We start from the raw sequence: 23318 nt of genomic DNA on the forward strand, positions 1-23318 counted from the left end.
AACAGCTGAATGTGTCAACTCCCCAAAGAGCTGTGATTGTTCGCTGCAGTCTGATTGAGGGAGCAGAAGGGGAGCAGGATGTGGTACCCACAGGACGCTGCGGAAGACGGGGCTGCGCCCTGCTTTGCCTCGCCGCACTAAGAAAACTAATAATTCATTTAGAAACAGCTGAAGCTAAACAAAATCTATATGAGAGGATAACAGCTTACTGTACATGTACTGTACTGTACATGTACACAAACACTCACACTCCATATGTCTGGATGGGTCTGCTTCTCATTGGCTGAAAGCACTCAGGGCAGATTAGCGGAATGAGAATGGTCATTACAAGCCCACTGACCAGGGCTGAGTCATTCTCTCACATTTAGCTGCAGTGTCTGCTTTTGTTCGCCACTTTACATGAGCGGAGGCCATTAGGATGCGATCGTAAACCACATGATTGCGAGCTTGTGTGCGTAAAGGCGTGCGCGCGTCCATGTCTTGGCGCTGTCATTGCGAGCGTGACTTTGACCTTTAGGAAGGGGATGCTAGATGGGGAGGAGGCTTAATGAGTTTGTATAATAGCTGAGCTCTATCTGAGGAATAATTCATCTACATGAGCCCCATAATTAGCTGGTAAAACAATGGTCCAGTTCTGTGCTTTCACTTATTATTCTGCTGACTACTGGGTGGGAATGGGGAAACAGCCCAACAAAGAATAAAAACAACAACTCTGAAGTCTATTAATAATCCCCTCTTGACTCTGGGAGGGATTAAAATGCGTGACAAAAATCACGGAAACTGAGGAGAAGCTAGCTGCGACATCAGTGCCAGCCTGGTCTGAGTATTCGCTGACAGGTGTACAGTGCCCTCTCTCATGGGAGCGCTAATCCTCATGCTCCTTCATCTGTGTGTCCACGGTGATGCACTGCAGCAGACGCACAGAAGCGCGGACACAATGCCGAGGCACATTTAACTGAAACTCAATGACGGGCAGATGCGATCTGTGTAAATCTGTATGCAAAGCACCGACGTGATTCCTATCACACAGGACTTGAATGGCATATCCATCATTTTCATGTGAGGCAGCAGATATGAAAAGCGCACTTGCAAAGGGTGCGGGATGAAATCATTCCCATTCTGTCGCACTCCGACAATATGAGGCTAGTTATGTTTATTCAAGGTATGTAATTGCTTGGTGAGGGAGAGGAGGGGGTAGAACAGGAGAAGGCGTGAGGACGCTCCGTTCCCAGCCCGCACGCAGGATCCGCTCCTGGTTTTGCTGCTCCGCGCATCGCGGTGTCCACAGCTTCCTCGACTCCAAACACTCCTTCAGCTTTGCTGTGCAAGCAGATGTTCTTTCTCTCGCGGTTTGCACGCTGCGGAGCAGGTATTCTTTGTTCGGGGACGGCTGCAAAGTGAACTGTGAACTGCACCGCTGCGACACAGTTTGTGAGAGGTTTTGGTTTATTTTTTTTCCGAGGGGATAAATACAGTCCAGCCAACCCCGCATCCGTGAGACGGGAGGTAGTTTTCCGAGCCTACCACACCTGTGATGCGTTGTTCTGAGCGACGAGGACGCACGGACGGGATACGGATGGCCGCGGTACGGCGAGAGGGTATGTGCTGAGGAAGCGAAGGCGCAGTGAGAAAAAAGTGCTAAAGAAGACACTCCAAACAAGCCCAGTGCGTCAGTGTGTCTTTTCCGCTCCCTGCCTTTTGAAAGTTAAGTGATTTAAAACAAACCAAGAGGACGATGCCCGCACTTCTGGGCCCCGTTTCCCGCTGCGGGTTCAGCGCTGCGCTCCTGGTTCTCTGGACCGTCTTCGCTGGCTTCTCCCGCGCTGGTGAGTTACATTTGAGCCGGTTAGAGTTCGTGAATTAGCTGTGTTTGTTAGGGGTTTTAAATAAAAAAAATAAATTAAATTAATGAATAAAAACACGCAAGGACGCGTGCACACGTGTCAAGTTGCTGGCGTTTCTCGCAGCCGCGCCGTTCTACGGTCGCTGTTCGTGCGATTTGCCAGCAAGACAACTTGACAGTCAGCCTTTCAGGTCGACCACCAAGGTTAAAGTCGGAGACAGATGCTGCCGTGGCGCGCTCACGGACCCTCCGACGGGTGTGTTACAGGACGGGAAGTTGCGGCTGCACCTGCTTGGAAGCAGAGAGCGCAAAGCTGCACTTTAACGGGGCCCCTCAACAATAAAACATTGCGTTCAGTGCCATTTATCTCCTCTCACCCCCCCATAAACAGGCGTCATTGGCTCTTTGCGAGTGCCAGCGTGAGCGCACTATCGGCTCGTTGATCATTCTGTTATTAAATTCTGGAGTTATTTCTCTGGGCAGAGCGGCCGTTCATCTGCCTGACCGCGGCGTGCCCTGCTGCCTGCCAACTCCATCATTCAGCTCGACATTTCTCTCCGAGCAGGACACATTCCTGCTGCATTTGCAGAACACCGACAGCTTTTTTTTTTCTCTCACTGATTAATTATTATTTTATGATGAAGCTCCTGGGACACCGCGATTCATACGTGCTGATGATGGACTGACTGGAAACAAGTTTCTTGGGCGGAACGAAAAAAAGAGAAACCCAATCGCCTGTGCTATTGTTTAATCTGAAGCTAGATTGTAGTTTTGTTACATCATTCATCGGTGAGCAGTAATAGTTGTGTGAGTGACATTTTAATTTGGCAAACAATCGAACCTCTGTCCAACGACCATCAAGATTACAGGGTGCTATTGAGCACAACCAAGCCAGGGAAATCTGATTTGTTCAATGCAATCAATTTCCTTAATGGCCATAATGTGTCGTTTTTATTGTAATAACTTAATGGGATATGATGCAGGATACAGCCGGGTTCATACTCTGTCATCCTTTAATATAATAAAGTTTGAGGAAATAGTGCAGACTTGAATCTAAAAGCCCCCATAAACCCAAATGAATAAAAACCATGAATGAATAAAAATCATGTCATGAACATGTGGCGGCACCGTGGACGCAAACATGGAGTTAAACTATTCAAATATGAGCATAATTTAATGCTCTTTATTTCAATTTTTTTGAAGTAAATGTGTTGTAAATGATTCTGTCTGACAGCAACTATCAGCCTTGCAGAGATGCGGCTGAATTTTACACATCATTTGCCTTTTGCTTGTTTCCGAACTGTTAACCCTGCTTCAGACACCAGGCAAACATGTTAAAGTTGGTGTAATTGTGTCTCTTGCTTAAGGACATGGAGACGATGAATTAAGAGGGCTTTTCTTTTGCATTAATGAGTTTGTAATTATGAATATATTAGGATTAGATAAACAGCCATGCTCCGGGGACGTCATGTACCGCGCTAACTACAGTAAGTAGCAGCGATATTTTCGAGTCGTTTTTCAAGCACGTTGCTGTGTTTGGTTTGGGTTGCTGATGTATGGGTGCCTCAGTGGGTCTAGGTGCTGTCGCCTCACAGCAGGAAGTGCATGTCGTTCCTGTCATTATGTCAGATTTAAGACTGTAAAAGTCCCCACGGTGCACTGCTGTTTGACTCTGTCTTCGTGCGCACGGTGATAGACAAGCACTCTGTCCAGGGTATTTCACTGGCTTTCACTCAATGCATGCTGGGATAGGCTCCCAGCCCTTGTCTGACCCTGAATGACAATGAGCTGTTTCATGAAGTAGATGAATACAGGAACACACGGTAGGTAAAATCATCTTTTATTCCCCTGTGTTTTACTGTATTTGGAAGTAGAGCCCTCGTCCTGTCAGTCTGGATCACCAACGAGGACAGCGCCAGCGTCTCCGCCGCTCCAAGGCTACTTTAATAGAAGAGTGACTCTCATAAATGGATCAAAAAGGTAATTTGGAGTCCAGTTCTGACTCCGGGAGGGCCGGTACAGCCTCAGAGATCAGTGCAGCCCTCCTCTCCGGGGAGTCAAGGCGCTGACTCGGCGTTCTCCTCTATCAAAAGAAGACTTGTATCCCCCTCCTTTTTTTTGCAGAGAAACATAATTCAGTGAGTAACAAAGGTGGACCTGTCAATCTGAATTTGAGCTGGTTGAGCAGTTTTACCTTCACCGTGTTGTGAGTGATGTGACTGATCAGATGGGAGGTAGCGTAGCGGCGGGATTATTTTAGCCTCAGGAACAAAGAAGTGTGCGTGTCTGATGTGAACATAAGAGAGATAAGTGCAATTTTGTATGTTTACGATGACTATTTCCACTTCCTTAAGACTGCTGTACAAATACAAATAATACGATTTTGGTGAAAGCCACCAACTTCAGGATTGTTGCTGTTTTTTAGGTATTAAAAATAATAAATGACTTATATTCTGGCACTGGCACGGTACATGTTGTCAGGCCCTCATTATACCCTCATGAACAGCCTGTCAGAAGCTCAGTCATTCAAGCACAGAGAAAGAATTCAGCACTTTTCTTTTTCCTTTCTTTTTCCCTGTTATGCCAAACAAGAGCGTTGCCAGGCAATTGTTGTCTGGTTCAGCGAGGGATCATGGGATTTGGTAACTGGCACCTTCATAGGCGAACAGTCACCTCCGAGGAGTTTCCACAGGGTGTAAACCTCGTGATGATGCAAGGAGATGGCCATTTAATGACAAGAAGCAGAAATCTGTTGCATAATGCAGTAATTAACAAGGGCTTTTGTTTTCGTCACCCCCCCCCCCCACCACCACCACCACCACCACCACCCCACATCGCTGCTCCTTCTAATGTAAATCATCTTAGCTGCTTTTCTTTGGGCCACTTTTGTCTCCCTTCATTAACTTACTAAGGATGTGATAAGAAAAGTGAAAAGCTGAATTAGCATATTTTATTGGAGGGAATTGCCTTCTGGTCAGAGAAATTTAAAACTGCTTAATTTCTGTCTGAAATGATCGGCATGTACTTGGATGGGTGAAGCCTTCCACGGGCAATAATGTAGTTTAGTAGCAGGAAGAGATTTCCTTCCCTCCAGTCTTGGAAGATGAATTCAGTTGCCACTGATGATGGGAGTTGCTGTGCACCATGGGGAAGAAATATAGAAAATAATTTATGTTTTTGGATGCTAAAACATACTAGATTTGGCAAATGAAAAATCCAAAAGAAAAGCAAAATCCAGTTCCTTCTTTTGGTCTTTCTTAGAAACACAAATGCTTTCAACCGTCTTGCCGCTAACGGAATTTAAATTGGGCAGCATCAAAATGAAAAAGCACATTGGACTGATTTATTGGCTGGGAAAAAAGCTTGATTAATGTAGGTTTTAAAATTCCCATTCCTTGGTGTTAATTTGTCTAAAAAATAAATAAAACAAACAAACCAAACGAAGCTTCTCTCGTCCAAGTCGGGCTGAATGTAATCCCTTCACCCTGAGTTACTGTGATTAATGGAGGCTGAGATAATAGTTCAGCATAAATGAGTAAAAGGTAAACAGCGCTCGTCGGCGCAGGTCAGCGTTAAACGATGGGCGAGCACGCTCCGTTTGGTGACGAATAACCAGGCGCCTTATCTTTCAGAAGGCTGGACGCTTATCATTTGTAAGCGGCAGTCCTGAGGAGCGAGCGGAAGGACACGGGCGTTGTCAAGGCCGCGTGGCGGATGAACCTTGCGTAAGGATGCGACTTTGGTGTTATTTTCTGCAGCCTGCGCAGAGGCCCCCGCAGAGGCACTGCGTCTCTGTCAGGCGCTGCACTTTTTAGACCAATTACCCCCCCCGTGCCAACTGGCTGATGCAGGCTCACCTTATTTGAGAGGGATCTGAGCCGCGTTACAACATGGCTGCCATCCGCTGTTCTATCTAGGCCATCCAAACATCTTTCACCTGTAATGCAGGCTGAGATTATCCCCGTCTCTCATCCCCGGACTAAAATCTAGAGAAGGCCCCGGAGCTGACACGGTGTCAGCAGGTTGGTGATTGCTGCTGCGCTCCTGTTGCTGCTCTCGGCGTCGTGTGTTCAAGGGCCAGCGATGAAAAGTGTGGATGAGCTTGTTGAGCAGAGGACTCAGCCTTTTCTAGCACTCGCTCTGATCAGATGTTCTGTTTCCACCTCTCTCTCTTTCATCTGGGAGGGTTGAAATTGACCCAATGGAAGTTAAGAACGGTGACAGCAACCAGCTTGCTGTTTCGTTCACTTATTTAATCTCAATACTCCAGAACTGTTTAGTTTTAGCTAAGCGGGAATCTTTTGACTGTCACCAGAACGTCCTCCTCCCGGATGTGGAAGTGGTTTTCTTTTGCGTGATGCGTGTTTTTATTGTACCTGATGTGCCTTCCTGCTGCTCAATTTGTACAATAGTGGTGAGTTAGGAGATGCTTCCAGATCCTTCCTGTTCTCCAGGTGATCAATACTCCCCTCCAAATGGTTAATTGGCCATCAGTCACTGTCGGTGGGAGCGCTTAGAAACCCAGAGGTGTCCTAGTGCAGCTCATAATAAGAGAGTGTCCAGTCCTCTGGGTCCTCTTCTGGCCTTTACATTAGACCAGGCAATAGCCAGGGGAAAGTGGATCTGAATGCAATATGGAGAGCCACAGATTAATAGTTCCTTAGTAAGACCGCTGGGGACCTATGTGAAAGCCACTTCCACTATATTCCATAATGTAGCACAACTGCAAGAAGACTGCACAATAAGTTGTTTTTGAAGAAAACCGCATGAAGGTCATTTGACAGAAAATGGAAACTTGCCTGATAGAATGCCATTGCGTAAAATCATTAGCATCCATCCATCCATACATGGCAGAAATCCTACAAATTGATGTTTATTCCTTTCAGCCAATAGCAGTCAGCCTCGGTGTAAGTACGCACTCAAGGTCGGCGCAGTCATTCTATAGCAGATGTACATCAATTCCACAGTTAATAAGCTAATTTCTGCGATTCGCTGTTGCCTGCTGTCAATTCTAACTGCGCATTTCCAACGTCTGACCTCGTCCTAACTCGGAATTTCGATTTGTGTCGAGTGTTTTTGATGGGTTCGGCGTGGATAAGTATACGCTCCATATAAATGAAAAGACCGTATATAAAAAAATAAATCCCAAAGTAAGATGGGCTCATATATTAATCAGTGTGTTTGTTAACAGGAACTCCAACACATTGTGGAAAATGTTGATAGCGTTGCTGCGCCCAGATAAATGAAAATATAATTCCTTGATAGATTACCACATCTATGAGGTCACCATCATCCCAACTTCTGAATTGTACCAAGTTATGAATCCAGCATCAAGTTAAATTGAGAACTTTCACTGCTGCACAGCTCAGAAATGGTGCAATGTTTTGTGAGCCACGTCTGGAATCATAGCACAAAAGGCAATAACTGATCGGATTCTTCCTTCTTACCTTTACATCAATTAATCCCATATTTTCCAGTAACTTGAAGTCACCTCCAGTGTTGGCTTTCAGAATACCCCTCAAATTTGAAGGATTGTTATCGGTTAGAATTGACGCCTTTATACGCTTGTTGTTTTGCCAACCCCCTTCAGTGTAACAGGTAAAGGATGTCATTAGAATTCACCTTAGGCTGGGCTACCGAATCTGCCCTGCTGGCTCTTGATTGGTAAAGGTAGCTGAGACAGGTTGGGCTCAGACAGGGCCAGAATTTGTCATCTTGAAGGGATTTTGTTGACAAGGCAGGAGGCACAGTGACCTTTTTCCTAATTGCATGTATGTCCAGGCACCGAGGCCTTAGGCAAGCAATTCAACTGAGTCAACAGTGCTGCGACTCTGGGAACACACATGAGTCTAGGCAGCGTGCATGGGATGTAAGGTTGGAATATGCTGGTGTTAGCATCTATTCTTCAGTGTTCCTGGTGTAATTTGTCCCAGTCTTACTGCTTACATGATATAAAGAAGTTTAAAGACCAGATTTTTTGCTAACTTCCTCCTCCTTTGATATCAACATCGCATGGCTCGATTTTCAGAAAACATGAAGCATTTATCAGCTCCTCTGACTGTGTAGCAACAAGAAAACAGCCTCTCCGATCTAAGTAGGTCCCCGTGTTATTGTTTTTCCCAAACAAACCATTTCCCGCTGTGAAACGAGGGCTCAACATTACCGATTCGTGCCGTAAAACTAAGCAGCACATTTTCTTGGCAAGGCCATCAAAAACACCAAGCTCGCGGAAAACACATTCAGGTCCTCACTTTAATAGAATTAACAATGACAAATCTAGCTCCCACTGAGGCGAGACGCTCCCTGTTTTGTACAACACACGCTCCTCGCTTGATTATGGCCTCTGTGCTTGGAAAATGTCCGCTCATTTTGCAATCTTTTCTAATCAAAATGTGCTTTCACACCTCCAGTTTTCTTGTTTATCAATCGACTTTTAGAGGACAGAGCCGCTCTGCTTTCATTGTGTTTTTGTTAATTACTTAATCTTTAAAGCAGGTCCAATCAAAGAGGTGAACGAAGATGGAATGGTTAGTGTCCAAAGACACTTCACTTCTTTCAAAAGTATGTATGTTCAAAATCACAGCTATAATTGCACAATAATTCAGACTATTGCCTGTTGTCTTGACTGTGCATGTTAGATGTGAGAGAAGTTTTAATTCAGCTGATGGGAGCCAGCTGGGAAGTGAGTGTTCAAATTTAAGAGGTAGGTAAAAAAAAGAAGAAGCTGATATTAATTACTGAGCTGTGAGTTGGTTTCATGCCCAGTTTTCAGTGCGTTCCCACTGATGCAGGATCTCATAAACACCAAATGTAGCAAAATGAGGTTTTTTTCAAGTTCATGGGAGAAGCCGGATCCAATCGTGATAATATTTTAGCCTGTATGGAAATCTGGAGTATTATTTAGGTAAGCAGATGTGACGATGTTAAGAATTAATGTCACACATGAAGATAAAACCCTGGTCTTGGCCGTCAGAGCCAGCAGGTCCGGGTTTTGCCTGGACAGTTTACACTCTCAATTTTTTGACAAAACGGTTTAGTTTCCTGTCTGATTGTGCCAAATCCAGACTTCTTGGGTATCATCAGGAGATACTTTTCATGAATAGAGGATATATTAGATATCGGAGTTCAGATTGGAGAATATTGATTGAAATTTTGCTGCTGTGTCCTTTGGGTTGAAAACGCAGAAGCTCCGTTCAGTTTGGCCATTTTAATTAATTTGTCCAACATGCAGGCGCGCATATGGTGACCAGGAAACGAGGATAGGAGGGTCTGTTGCTGTGATGTGGCTGTCATTTAATGAGAGTGAGCAGGAGTCCAATTTCAAGCAGTGATTGAATGGACGCTGGCCTCTGACAGAGCTCGGATCACACAGTATTGTTAACAGCTGTTCTAATGACTTCATCCATCCTTTATTTCCGAACCGCTGTGGCAAATTTTTCTTCCCAATTCAGAACATCCCATCAGTCATGCGCCAATGACACTGCAGAGGATTATTCATCACCATTATTTCTGCTAATTGCGGCTGGGAAATCAGTCGCAGAGTATGCGGCATGACGTGAAAAATCGCTCGCTAGGTATGAAGACCCACAGCGTTAGCCTGAAGAAAAGGTTCTGGTTATGACAGCGGCCAAGAGATTCTGCCCAGGATGTTTTCAGATGTCTGTCTGTGTTTGAACTAACATGGTAGCACTGAACAGCGCTGCGAGAAAAGTGCCTGTCAAGTGTTGTAAAAGTAATTGTATGACAATAAACATGGCAGCGTTTAGATTCCAGCATTCCATCTTAAGCCAAAGTGTAATAAAAAGGAAGTAAGGGATCAGAAAAGCACCTTCTTGTTGGGCAGATGAAGGCAAATTCACCTCTTTTCTTCTGTTCTGTGCAATGAATAAAAAGGAGGGAATGGAATGAATAATGGAAGAGGAGTGGAGCATCTGGATATTTGTTATTTTGCTCAATCCGTTTTCGGTCAACCTGAGAATATTCCGGCTCCGCCCAAATGTGCCTTCATTTACCCAAGCCGGGGCCTCACCACCACCACCAGAAATACTTTCACGCACACAAACACTGACTCTTCGTCATCGTTTGAGAGGAAAATATCCCAAGTTGCAAAAACTGGTTGCTATGGAAGGGCTGGAGTTTTTCCTCTCTATTAAACCCTGGCTGTGTGTGGGGTGTGACAGACAATAAACCCATTAAGATGCCATCTTCCATCCCTGTTAATAGTTGTGCAGGTGTCAGACAGCCACTGTGTTGCTGGATTTATCTGCAGGAATCCAGAGGATGTTTTGAAGTGCACCTTCTACAGCAGCTCTAAAGAAGTTTCTCAATAGTAAGTCAATACTTGTGAACTTCTAAAGTACTTTCCACCATTGCTGCTGCTCTCACTGGCCATGACATTGTGGGATATCTACAATTCCGAAGCCCACACAAGTCACGTGTGATAGATACTTGATGAACTAGCAAGCACACATCTGGGCACTTGGAAGTTTGCGTATTATGAATTGGAGCACTTGGGCGGTGAGTGGTGGGGCTTCACAAGTGAGGAAGAACGCAAACCACCGTAGTTGAGCAAACTGTTGTTTACCTTGTCACTTCATCAGGTGCCAGATGGGAGATTACACAATAGAACGGGACTGGGCGTCATTGAGTGGGAGATGGGGACCTTGGTACGCTTCCATGACAACAGCTGACTTAACAAATGGAAGAGGAGCAAACAAATATAGTGGCAGGAGCAGATGAAGCTGACAGAAACTCCATCCAGACCGGGTTAAACTCTGTCTTGTTCATGAACTCAAGGCCCACTCTGGTTTTTAGCTGTAGCCAGGCCCGTGTCTCTGTCTCGGTGGCGTGTTTGACCATGAAGGAGGATTTGGCTCCTCTTTTTGAACCCTTTGTGTTTGCCACTGCATGTTTCTGCTGTTTGGCCAGTCAATTGGACTGTTGTCATGGAAGCGCACCAGAAGTTCTTCCCTGCAGTAGAGGGGTTCCTTTACTCCTCCACCTTTAAAACAGCAGAATTTATGTCCCGAGCCCGGTTGATTAACCTCTGATATCGCCGCAGCTGTTTGACTTCTGCTGCGTGAATAATCGTATTTCTTCTCCTGTCAGGAATACAGACTGTGTTCCTTAATCTCTCCCTTAATGTGTGACGGAAGTGCCAAACCACAAAATATTGCAGGCCAGAGTTGGCAGCTTAAAAGGATATTTCTGGTGTGTAAATTGCCTGATTTAGAACTTGGACAGATTGTTTTAAGGGAGGCTCGTTCCTAAGCCAAAAGCAGTTTGGCTTGTTTTCTAATTTCTTGCTTTGCGGCATGCACGTCCAATGGTTCCGTTGTGACATTTTCACAAAGGCGGCAATTAAATAATCGTCTGGGATGGGGAGGGAATCGTTGCTGAAAATGCCACTGCTAAATTAGATGCATTATGTTTGTTTCCCCCACGTGAGAGTTTTTAAGAGCATCATTTGTTACACACTCTTTAATCTTTGTACAACCCCCCCCCCCCCAGCAGAAGTCTTCAAGTCTGAGTTTTAATTGTTAGACTTGCTCTGATGTCTGCTGAAGTGTGTGTCTCTCCACTCATGAAGATAAAATTGTGAAATATGAAGGTTCCGTTTGTTTTTTCTTTTTTATCGGTACCTTTGTTCTCTACAGATGGAAACATGAAGCCACACCTCCCATAGTGAATTATTAACATTTCCACAAGTAATATCTTTATTCCTGCAAAAAAATCACCAAAAACCAATCTGGAGTATTATCCGTGCCTCTGTAACACACTGCCATTTTGCGTTAAGCCAGCTCTGATGTATAGAGCCTCCACAGCCGGGTGCAAATCGCCCGCGGCCCCACAAGTCCGAAGCTGCCAACCAACCCTTTTAGTGTCTATAGAAGGATTTGTGCTGTTGTCTCCACAAATGGACCACAAGCTGGTGTCCCCTTTATTACTTTATTCTGCCGGAACTGAAGCAGGAAAATGGCTGTAACGTCTTTGATGGATGGGAAGAGTTGGCAAGTCTGTGGTTGCCTTTAATTTGGAGCATAAACATGATTGTGCTGAGTCGCAGCGAAATCATCGCACATGAAAGATTTTTGACAAATCTGCAGCATTTCCTTTTTGGACACGAAGGCATGATACTTCTCTGCTCCGGATTCTTCTTCTCTCCTCTCAGCATATGATGCCCAACTGCTCAAATGATTTTAAAGGATGGAAAGTGTTTGATTTACACGAGTCTAAGTTATCAGCTCTGAACAGGCCGTGTAGCGTCCCTGTTATCATCCAATCCCAGCCGCTTGCACAGTTTCTGCATGTTTTTTGAGCGCAGCCTTAAATGTGATGACAATAGTCACGAACGTCGAGACAAAAACTGCCACTTACAGCAAAATGCCAGCCTCCCACTCCCGCCTAATTTTTTTTGTTGTTCCAGATTCTCCAGCTGCGTGTTTTGACAAGAAGGCCGGGCTGCTGTACAGCGCGTGCACGGACACGCTGCACACGGACTGTCATGGGTGCTGCCCACCCCGACCTCTGTCACACAATTAGCTTGCCGCTTCTCTGTTAGCTAGAACAAAGGTGAACTTGGGGAGCCGAGCCTGCGCTCGGTCAGGGCGGGGGCGCGTGTGACACTTTGATGACTCTAGGGCGCGTTCTGACCAGAAGAGTCGTTGGCTGTCACTGAACATCACTGTCTCCTTCCCACTAATGGCATCTCCAGATTGTGCTATAAGGAACAAAGGCTGGTCGTGTGAGATACTGAGGGAGGAATAGAGCGACCCCATTTGGGCTGTAGGCTGTGGATTGTGACAGCGGTTGTAGACCTATAGAAGTGTCATGACAGATATGAACCAAGGAACAATTATAGGGCGATGTGCTCCAAGCTAAGCTGGCAGTTTCTTCAACCAGAGCAGGAAAAAAGTGTCATATGAATTGCGCTGAAGACACATGCTTAGCCTCACACACACATACACATGCACATTAGCTGCGCTTGAAAAACTCTCAAAATTGAGCAACTAAAAGGGCAAGACATCAAACATTAATGCTTGATGCTTTCCCTTTGGTGCGTTGGTTTATTCACAAGGTTAAATTTTGAAAGGTGAGCATGTTAGCAAAACAAAGCCCTCGTTCAGAATTACAACAAAAGTAGTCATCTCTAATTTTCCTTGGGCTGTGGAATAAAAATTAGCACGGCTCAATATTTCTGCTGATAATCTCTGGCTTCTGCATTAATTTTGATTTTGTGCAAATTCGCTATATCCTTCCAGTAATCAGTCTAATAATGCTTTCTTCTCGTCTTCCCGTGGGTGAAATGAGTAAAGCAGCAGGACGAGTGGCTCGATGTGATACAGTCCTGACGTTGCAGAGCCGTTGTTAGGCAAATGTGACCTGTCTGTTTTACAGATGGGCTGAAGCTACGTTCAGGGACAGTCACAGTGTCAGAAAATTGGGCTTCCACGTCTCTTCTCTCCCAAACCTACTGGTAAACATTGTCAATGATTATAGCTGGGATCTAGAACTAGTTGAATTTAATTGCTGTTACTCATGATTGGGCTGGTAAACTGCTTTAAACCAACAAGAAAAAATGTACCTCCCAAGATCGCACTCAGCCTCAGCTCTTCACTTAAGCATTGTTTCCCTCCAAGGTCAACTAATGTTCCGCTTAAGTCATTTCCTCCTGTTTTATCTCCACGGCTGTTTCTCCAAAATTGATCCCAGAGACCGCGTACAAAAGCAAATATGCCATGTTTCTGCAGAGCCTTGCAGGAGTGCAACACTTGGCATCAGCGTTGTCACACTAAATCTCCGTCTCCATGACACTCGGAGTCAAAACACGGGCGCTGCAGGAACGAGCCCGCCCAGCGTGGAGAAACAGCCTCTTTTCCAGGCTGGACACGCAAATAGTCCTGTCTGAATTAAGTTAATTAATTAGATAAAAATGACAAAACCGAAGAACTCTCAAGAATTTGACCTGTGCGTCATTTTTTTATTATTCTTTTGCATCAGAGGCAGAGCATTATCCCTCCCATGCTGTTTCCTGGTTCACAGCATGCCAACCCATGTGTCTGCGTTTCCCTCTGCAGGTTTAGCTCTAATACCCTACTTAATTCCACCCGGAATATCCATTATTACCAACAAAGCCCAGTGCCAATTCGTCCTCGCATTTGGATTGTGGTATTACCAAGACTTCATACTTAGACGAAGCACTACAGTTCATCTCTGTGAAGGCTCCGCCCATCAGCTCGCATAAATACACATGAATTTCAGCTTTATTTGTCCACGGTCACGACATTTAACAGAGAAAATATAAGCTGGTGTTGTGTTTTTCTGTGTTTCTTTTCACAGCGCGCGTTGTGTAAGGGTGTCTATTTCTCCATCACACCTTAGTGCTCCTTCATGTAAAGATCTAAATGCCTCCGCACAGGGAAAAGTTTTAAGCTCCTCCTCAGTCAGTTCAAAGTCGTGTTCATGGTATTTTTATAGCAACAGGGTTGTTCACACAGTTGCCACCCACAGATTTTGTTATTCACCATGAACAGTTGGTTGCACAGCGGTAGAACTTGAGGTTTCTGCTGTAAGTTTTCACCCCAGTTGGCAGAGTTTTGCCTTTTTTGGGGGGGGGGTGTTAAACAGCAACTGTTGCATGTTCAGTGTCGCTATCACTCATGTTTGTGGTACAAAATTAGTACAGAAGAAGGACAGTATATGCACCAATAATTGCTGGTCATATCTTCAGTGTTTATTGGTGCATCTGGTGTCACGTTTCTTTATTCTAATTAGTTTTGTTTTTTCACACTTGGACATGTTGAACCTCCATATGGCCATCAACAGCACATGATCCAGACTTTCTTAATGCCTCAGGGTGCTGGTGAGCCACATTACAGCAATAAACAGTCCACGATCTGCTCATGTGGGTTTCAGCCACCTGAGAGCGGCACCAAAAAAAGCAGCGCCACTTATGACTTCATCAAACAAACCCCTTGACCCCTGCGCTTCCTGATCTATTTCCTCCGAGTTCCTCCGCTTCACTCGGGGATGAGATCCCATGCAGAGATTGCATCTGTGCTATCTCCCCATCTTTAATTTGGCAATGCGGGAGGACTGCACAGGGCTGCGATGGTTATCTGCTCCCGCTGTCTGTCTTGTCACTTCATGCATGTTGGCTCTGCAAAAGCCTCCTTTGGGACCACACATCCGACCATGCCGCAGTAGTTCCAAATAGTTTTTATTTGTCTGTCAGTTCCCTAATGCCTGCTGATAACGGTGATATCAGGGATAATTTCTGAATGTTGTCATCTTGGAGCTCCCGGGGGCTTCTGAGACCCGGAGGGTGGACCAAGCAGGGGTCGAATCCTGCTGCTGTAACCAGGATCCGGTGCGTGTCTCTTCCTAAATCGTTTTTTTCCTCAGCGAGCCGAATGTTTGCATTTCAGCGAAGCGCCAAACGCGCAGGGGGTGCAGCCAGTAGCAGCTCCCCCACAGCTGCGTCTTCAAGGACACTGGTGCAGGGCTGCTGCTAGATCAAAGGAAAAATGGCTTCTCTCACTAACGTCAATCCCCCCCATAATGATTTGGGTGGATTTTCCAAGATTCTGGACGAACCTGACGAGACAGGGTTTGAAATGGCGCGGCCCAGTTCAGACTGTGCTCATTATCTTATCATGTCTTTCAGATTACAGTTAGCTTTGTTATTCTGATTAGCTTTGGTCTTTAGCTACAGCGGAGGTGTTTGAGTTTAATATTTTTTTATCTGTCAGTTTAAATCTTTTTTCTTTTTTTTTTGATCTGTGTTCAGCAAAAGTTGACACAGGGTCTGCCCATCGTGATGGAACACCAACGATGATGTCTCCAGGGGGTTTCATCCTCGCTGTCCAAACAACTGGATGGCAGAGAAAACAGTGCAATTTGTCTAAAGGGAAAGCAACGGCGATCAATAGCTTTTTCATTACAGTTATGTTTTCATACTGCAGTGGAGGCAGGGTGCTTAGCTCTGCTGAATGATACATTAGTGCCCCCCACCCCTCGCCGTCCCCGTGTCAGTCCTTGGCTCCCGAGTCCTGTCACTGCGATGATACGGGAGCGCTGGGATGAGTATGTGCGCCGGGACCTGATTCTCCTCAATGCCACGTCCCCAGTCAACAGCTGTCAGTTTTGTCATTGTAGATTTCAGACGGTGTCACGGCTTTGCGTTGGGGGGTGGGGAGCAGCACCAGAAGGCCTGATCTTTCCAACAGCTGCACTTTATTGAATTATCCCTCACTCTCTAGTCCAACTTTCCAGAGGTGGAGTTAAGCAGCTTACCTGTGATATGTCACCGCAGCCTCCATCGCCGAGGAAAGAATCTTACTGCCCTTCTGCCGTTAAAGTATTCATATTCCCGTTGTTGCCATGGGCGATCTGGGCAGCAGCGTGCATACAATGCTGTCTGAATACTTCTTGTTTCTTTGACTGGAGCCCTCTGGTTCCAGTTGAGGACACTAACCTTGTTCTTTGACACTGTCCGAGCGGAAAAAGAGATTCCACGTCATTGTCCTCCATTTCCCGTCCTCCAAAAGATTCCATTTCCCGTCCTCCATCGGATGGTGTGGTGTGGATGGAGGACGGGAAATGGAATCTTTTATTCCCTTTGTTTGCTTATGTGCTATCTTGACTGAGCACCAATTGTGTTGCGAAGTTGAAATGGAGACCTTGTTTTGACCCTCTTAGCATCCCCATATGGTGTTTTTATGTATTTTGACACATGATGAAATGTGTGGTAAAACAACACGGCGGAGGTTTTCTGCCTTATTCCTGCAATCTGCCAATAAGAATCGTAGATAGGGAGGTCAAAATGCCAGGAAAAATGACGTCCAGTTACGTAGCAACCAATCCCTGACAGCTTGTGGGCATATGATTAACATTAATTAAGATGCAAAAGAAAAGCTCAGCATTCTGGTGCACTGACTGAAAAACTTTACTCTTGTTGGATTGCAATACCTCTCGTGTGTCACTGCCAATCCGCGTGTTCTTTAAATGAAGACTTCAAATAAACAAATGCCAATTTCAAAATGTATTTAGCAAATAGAATCAATTCAAGATACAAATATACAGAGCTCTGGGCCAGTTCATAACCCTAGCAACAACAGAATCAATTGTCAGGGCATGAAGTCTGACAACCTAACTATCCCTTGACCCAGTCTTTTATAGAAAAACATATGTAAATTATTTAGTCCAATTTCAGTCCAATCCAGTCCTTCTTCCTGGATGACCCCATCTTCTTCTTCCAGCCTCCTTTGGTGTTGGTGCGGTCCTTCTTCTCCATTATCTTCCCCAGATGTCCAGATCTGAGGTCATTTTCCTGCCGAGGAACTTATCAACACCAGTAAACTATTCTGTCACATTTTACGATGGGCGTCTACCACTTTCCGTCTGACTGTCTCCTCCTGGCCCCAACCGTCCAAACAACATTCATGTCAAGGAAGGGTCAACTGACTTGCTTATGTTTATTCCACTGATTAAACATTCTACTATTCCTAACTTCTAAAGTGCTTATAACAGAAAACAGAAACATATGGTACCACACATGATAATAAAATAAAGACAATTCTCTTCACTATCCCTTGACCCAGTCTTTTATAGAAAGACATATGTAAATTATTGATGCTAATTCAGTCCAATCCAGTCCTTCTTCTTGGATGACCCCATCTTCTTCTTCCAGCCTCCTTTGGTGTTGGTGCGGTCCTTCTTCTCCATTATCTTCCCCAGATGTCCAGGTCTGAGGTCATTTTCCTGCCGAGGAACTTATCAACACCAGTAAACTATTCTGTCACATTTTACGATGGGCGTCTACCACTTTCCGTCTGACTGTCTCCTCCTGGCCCCAACCATCCAAACAACATTCATGTCAAGGAAGGGTCAACTGACTTGCTTATGTTTATTTCTACTAAAGATTATATTCTATCACTAACTTCTAAACTAACTGTAACAGAAAACAAAAACATATAGTATAACACATGCTAACAAGATAAAAGATGCTAACAAGATATAATAATTCTCTTCACTCTCAATCATCTCTTAGAAATTTGTCTACTTCACACATGTCTGGGTGAATGACTTCAGTGTTATAAATTACAGTTTTGTGCATTTTCACCAACCCTGAGGACAGAGGTAAAACTTCTAATGTAGGCTTTGGCAGAGTGGCGCAAATTCATGGGCCACTTTGATGTGTTGGCTCCACGAAAAAGATTTTTATTACATTAAAGATTGTCACATTTTATTTGCATCTTGTCCATCACAGCAGTGGTTTTTATGAGCACGAGACACTGGAGAGGAAAGCGTGGTCGCTCCCAGACAGGAAATGCTGGTCAAAGACAGCAGAAGGTGGAGGCGGAAAACTGGGACTTTGAATCCAATAAACCTCCCTGTGATTCAGCTTTGACAGGTCGGCCTGATAATGCAACACAAGGGCAAAACAAATCGGCTCTCCTTACGCAGGGTAGCTATTATTTATTATGCCTACAGCTATCACAGAACAAATAACTGCGGGCTCACAGGTGCAACCGATTCACTTTCTCAGCACAGTCATTTACATTAGTGCCATTTATCACGTGTGGCGTGGCAGCGCTAATATGTGGCTCGGTGTTATGTATACACATCTCAAGACACGTCAAATTCGCCATCTCACATCTCACTTTATGGCCCGCCATGCAGATATTGTCCAAAGAGAAGAAGTACTGGACCCTAATTCAGCAGTCACTGGGTGAGAAGAAGAAATACACCCACAACTGACTCACACACTCACACCTGGCGGCAATTTCCAGCTTCCAATCAGACTAACTGCTCCGTTTTGGAAAACTGGATCACCTGGAGGCAGCTTTCCTGCTGTTTGGCAATGGCGCTAACCAGCGCATATGTTTAACTATATGCTAGGCAAACGTTCTGCTGTCAACAGGGTGGCAACCAGAACTCGGTGAGTTCAAAACTGCTCGTCATCAAGGCCAACTAAAGGCTATTCCTGGAGGGTGATGTATGACGGTTCTCTGGGAAAAGTCACACCTTTAAACAGGAAGACAGATGATAGGAATCACTTTTAAAGGTAATGTATATACTGAAAAAAAAAAAAAAAAAAAAAATTATATATTATATATATATATATATATATATATATATAGCATAGTAAGTATTTTCCCTATATAATATGCCCTTTTGGACCTGTTCTAAATGTCTGATTTGTCCATCCTCATTTTTTTCCAACCTCCATGTAGCCCACTAATGCATCCATTAAATTCACCTTCACATGTACATTTAGTACATACTGTTTGACATGTATCACAGGCGCCTTGGGTGTAGGCTCCCTCCCACATTCTATAGCACTGTAGCAGCAGATCGACTCAGCTATATTTTAATGCTCGCCATTTCATGTTATTGGCACAAATCTTGCGTTTGACCTCAAGCAAACTTGAAACGAGGTGTATAGGGGCGGGAGCGTCAGCAGCGCGTCGTCGGCATCTGCAGTTGGGCTTCATCTCAAATATACTGTACGTGTTTCCAGAGATACGCGAGCGCCCAAAACTCAGAACATACTCCAGGGCAGATGTAAACCAAACTACATAAAGAGAGAGAGGGAGCAGGATAAATGATTCAATATTCCAAGAGAAAACATTCGAGTGTCACAGTTTATGAGAAATAAGCACTGATTGTGTTTTAACTGATTATGAAACTCCGCTTCAACGTATGTCTAAGTTGGGATCCACTCGGCAAATTCACCTCTGATCATAGATGGAGGGATTGTTGTCTCTGTCGTTCTAAAATCTATAAACAACTCCGCCGTCTTCTTTCATTAAGATCAAGAAAGTGACTTGAAAAGCACAGAATTAAGCTCTGTGTCCCTCTGAAAACTCGCCATTGATGTTTATTGATTTCAGCCCATTTTCAGTAGGATCCATATTAGAAGCCTCCGTCTTTAATCTCTTTGATTGTTTTGATGTCGTTCATTAGGCGATTGTGATCTCACCGCGTGACTAAATCTGTACCTCCACATAACCCACAGTCCTATCATCGTTCAAAACACAAGTGCCATTTTTGTTCCTTTTATTTATAGTAATGCCAGAAAAAAAAACCTTTTTTTTCTGTTCCTCTGTCAGCAAACATTTCTAAGCAGATTAGCGCAGCATTTTAACGTTTCGTACATCCGCGCTGATTCGCTTTTATCGTCCCTGCTGATGTGTCGGTATTTTATCGCAGGTTTTCTTGTGTGAAATAGGAGCTGTTTGTTCCCAGATAAGCCTGACTTCTGCCTTTTCATTGCTTTAATTCCCCCCTTTACTTACCCGCGCCGTGGCCGTGAATGTTCTCCCCGCTATAGGCAAATGGCGGCGAGAGATGTGACCCCATCTTCAAGGATCCAGACCATAACTCATTTTCAGAGGGGCTGTACAGGCTGTGTTTTCCTCCTCCCCCCCACCTCCTGCTATCTTATCGGACTCTGCGCCTCTTTTGACCGTAGGAATGAGAGATAAGCGTTCCCCGAGCAGAATGGGCCCGAATGAGTCTTTTATCTGGCGTGTTTTAAGGCGGCGCTGTGTTGCCGTGCCTCCGCTGCCACGGGCGCGCCCAACGCGGCTTCTGCCATGTGCGTTCGGTTTGGTGTCTGCCAGGACTGACTGAGGTTGCACCAAGTGAACCCAGCACTGCGTTTGAAATCTCTTTAATGCATAAGCAGATCTAAGGAACTGCAAATCTGTTTTGGTCAAAAGGGATTGTGAGACATTACAATGGGAAAACAAACGGTAGGATTTGTTGAGTATGAATGAAAACTATGTTGTGGAAAAAGCCTCGCGCAGCTCGGCATCACATTATCTCATTTATCCAAATCTGTGCGGAGCCTGTTTTCTCTTCCTGGCTGCATGAAATATTCAGAAGCTCTGGATGTATTGAAATTATACTCAGTAGGAATGAACACATATCATTGGAATTCTCTTAGATACACAAATGGGGAAATTCCTAGCAATTATGCGCATCATCAAAAGGCGTTTTGACGTCGCCATGTCTGATTATCAGTTTTGTGATCCGTTTCATTCAGACTGGAACACTTCTTGTGAATTCATTTAAGGCGTAAACATGTCTAATAATTGTGCTCTAGGTGGCGCTGTGACATTCAACATTTAGCAAAGATGCCGGGGGGGGGGGGGGGGGCATACATTGGCCAAGATATCCCAAGTTTTAATTAGAGACATCAAAGATTGTTAAGCTGATTAATCACAGGGCAGCAATGAATTTGTCACAATTAATCACAATCAAAAAATGGGCCCAATAAATCCCAGTTTATCATCATCCAACGTTGAAGGAATAGAAAAAGTGGCACATATGTTTATATGTACACATTTAGGCGTTTAGCCATCTACTACGTATTTTAGTTGGGTGGTGCGATGGTCCTGCTGCATCGTTAGCTTAACGGGTCGCTGCGATCGTGTTAATTGCTTCATATTGTGAGGGCAGGAATTTGGTCTTAAGAATAAAACATTATCGCTAAAGTTATCGGTCTGGACCATCAGGAGCAGATTATCCCCGTGAGCTCAAACAGTCTTATCGTGCATCACTATCAAGCGTAGCCTTGAATCACACACATTCAATAGTTTCCTGCCTTTTGTTCAGACAAAACTCCAGGCAAAAGGTGACCAAACACAGACTAGAGAGATTTAAGGTTGTGTAGATATTTTAATCAGGTTTGGTATTTTGATACTGGAGGAGTGACTGATGACATAAAAAGTCAGTTTGTTTGTCAATCTAAGAGGGGTGCAGGATGGGCCCCCACCTTGCACCAAACACTTTGCCAGTTATCTGGTGCTAAGGGATGTGATGAGCAGATAAGGCAATTCTAAAGAGGAAACGGTTCTGCCCCTAATCAGATTTATTTACGCAGCCCACTGAGGAGGACTGATGTCTTATCAGCTAAGGATTTTAATTCTTTACACCAGGATGCAGATAAACAACCAGACGGCGCTCTCCAGAGCCTTCGCTTTCTTTTTAATTGTGTTTTTGTGCTGTTGACATGTTTTTGGCGAAGCGGGGACCATCCAGAATGGAGTAACTGTCTCCTTCTCCTCAGCTTCCTCCACAACTGCTCGTCTTGGCTGTTAAACGCCAGACGTGCTCTTACATCACGGTGACGAGCGATTGGAAAGTGGAGCTCAAACGGGGATCAAACCGCCGCCGTAGCTCCTGTCTGACGCCGTCTTCTCGTTTGTGTGCAAAACAAGCGCCACCATTTTGACTGAGGATGTTTCTCACACTTCGAAACTGGAGCTTTTTTTTCTTCTTCTTCTTCTTGGTGTATTTTTTGGGTGCGTGCACCTCAGGCCGAGAGAAATGTTTCTCCTACAAAGTGACTTGCTGTTGTTTGCCAGAACAATAATGGAAACGGTATCCCTCCGCCAAAGGAAGCAGAATTAATCTGTAAACATGGACTCGCGTGACGCTAATAAGCGCGGCAAGAATATATTTAGCTGACTATTTCAGTGCTTCCGCTCGGCTAATTTTGCAATATATTGATACTGAAAATAAGGCTTGGTTTCCATGGTAGCCACGATATGAGATGGCAGTGTCTGCACTCTGTTGCTTTGGGTTTTACTGGGTTCAACTGGTATTTGAAGGATCTCTACATCTTAAAATAGGCCAGCCATGCAGAAAGCTATAGAGTGAGTCTGGCTTCACCTGCTCGCTAATAAACTGCAAACCTGCATTTTATTTCTTTCTTTCTGTCCAGCAAACACATCGGCAGGAACGCTCACATTTCCCTGAGAAAAGAAGGTTTCCGCACTCGTTATCAGTTGAATCGTGGTTCCTGAGGAATAAACTATCCGAGTGGTATGTGAGATCTGAAAATGATTGCTTCTCCCCCTCCCAACTCAGACAGCTTCCCCTTATTATCTCCAGAAAATGGCAAGGTTACGTCGCCTACAGGTGCAGAGGAAGGTTAGTCTGTTACCTTTCTCTTTCTTCTTCTTCTTTTTTAAATCTTTAAACCAGTCGAGCATAATGGTAAAGTGCCGCCATCACATCTCTCGACAAGGACTAAAAATACTCTTATCTACAAGTTGCTGCAATTCAGCAGTGCTAGTTAGATGAAGAAATGGGAGAATGATGAAATCTCTTAGGTGTGTTTAATAGAGCTGGAGAAATACTAGGAAAAACAACCTTGGTTACCTCTGGCATTAATATAAAATTTATGAGAAGGATTTAGGCCGAGCTCCTGCAGAGTCCCGCGAAGACGTTTCTTTGTCAGTCAGCGCATGTTTAGCATAAATCTCTCACTTCTGCTTGGGCAGCTGCATGGAATCTGCCAGCATTGCCTCAGTCCTGCGCATTTATGAAGATTACATTTCTCTCTTGTTTTTTAATGTTAGTTTAGACCTGTATCCTTATTAATTAACACGCCAATAAGGGGTTTACAATTGTCTGGATGGGAAAAGAGAGAATAACTTATTTTTGCTAAAGTGCATTA

The 23318-nt window shown here is 44.6% G+C and overlaps 1 protein-coding gene across 5 annotated transcripts in view; it reads left to right on the top strand.

Annotated features, from left to right (window-relative positions):
* Positions 1-1127: 1127 nt before the first annotated feature.
* The window catches only part of unc5a (unc-5 netrin receptor A), a 103061-nt gene continuing 80870 nt past the window's right edge, over positions 1128-23318 (top strand). For 2 of the 5 annotated variants that reach the window (XM_057043151.1, XM_057043153.1), the window contains exon 1: positions 1131-1826. In XM_057043151.1, coding sequence (XP_056899131.1) covers positions 1736-1826 — 91 coding nt within the window. In that variant the 5' untranslated portion in view covers positions 1131-1735. Of the gene's footprint in view, positions 1827-17701; positions 18912-23318 lie in introns of those variants that run through there. The other 3 variants (XM_057043150.1, XM_057043154.1, XM_057043152.1) reach the window with 3 other exon arrangements.

The sequence above is a fragment of the Takifugu flavidus genome, chromosome 9 (assembly GCF_003711565.1).
Source record: "Takifugu flavidus isolate HTHZ2018 chromosome 9, ASM371156v2, whole genome shotgun sequence".
Taxonomy (NCBI): domain Eukaryota; kingdom Metazoa; phylum Chordata; class Actinopteri; order Tetraodontiformes; family Tetraodontidae; genus Takifugu; species Takifugu flavidus.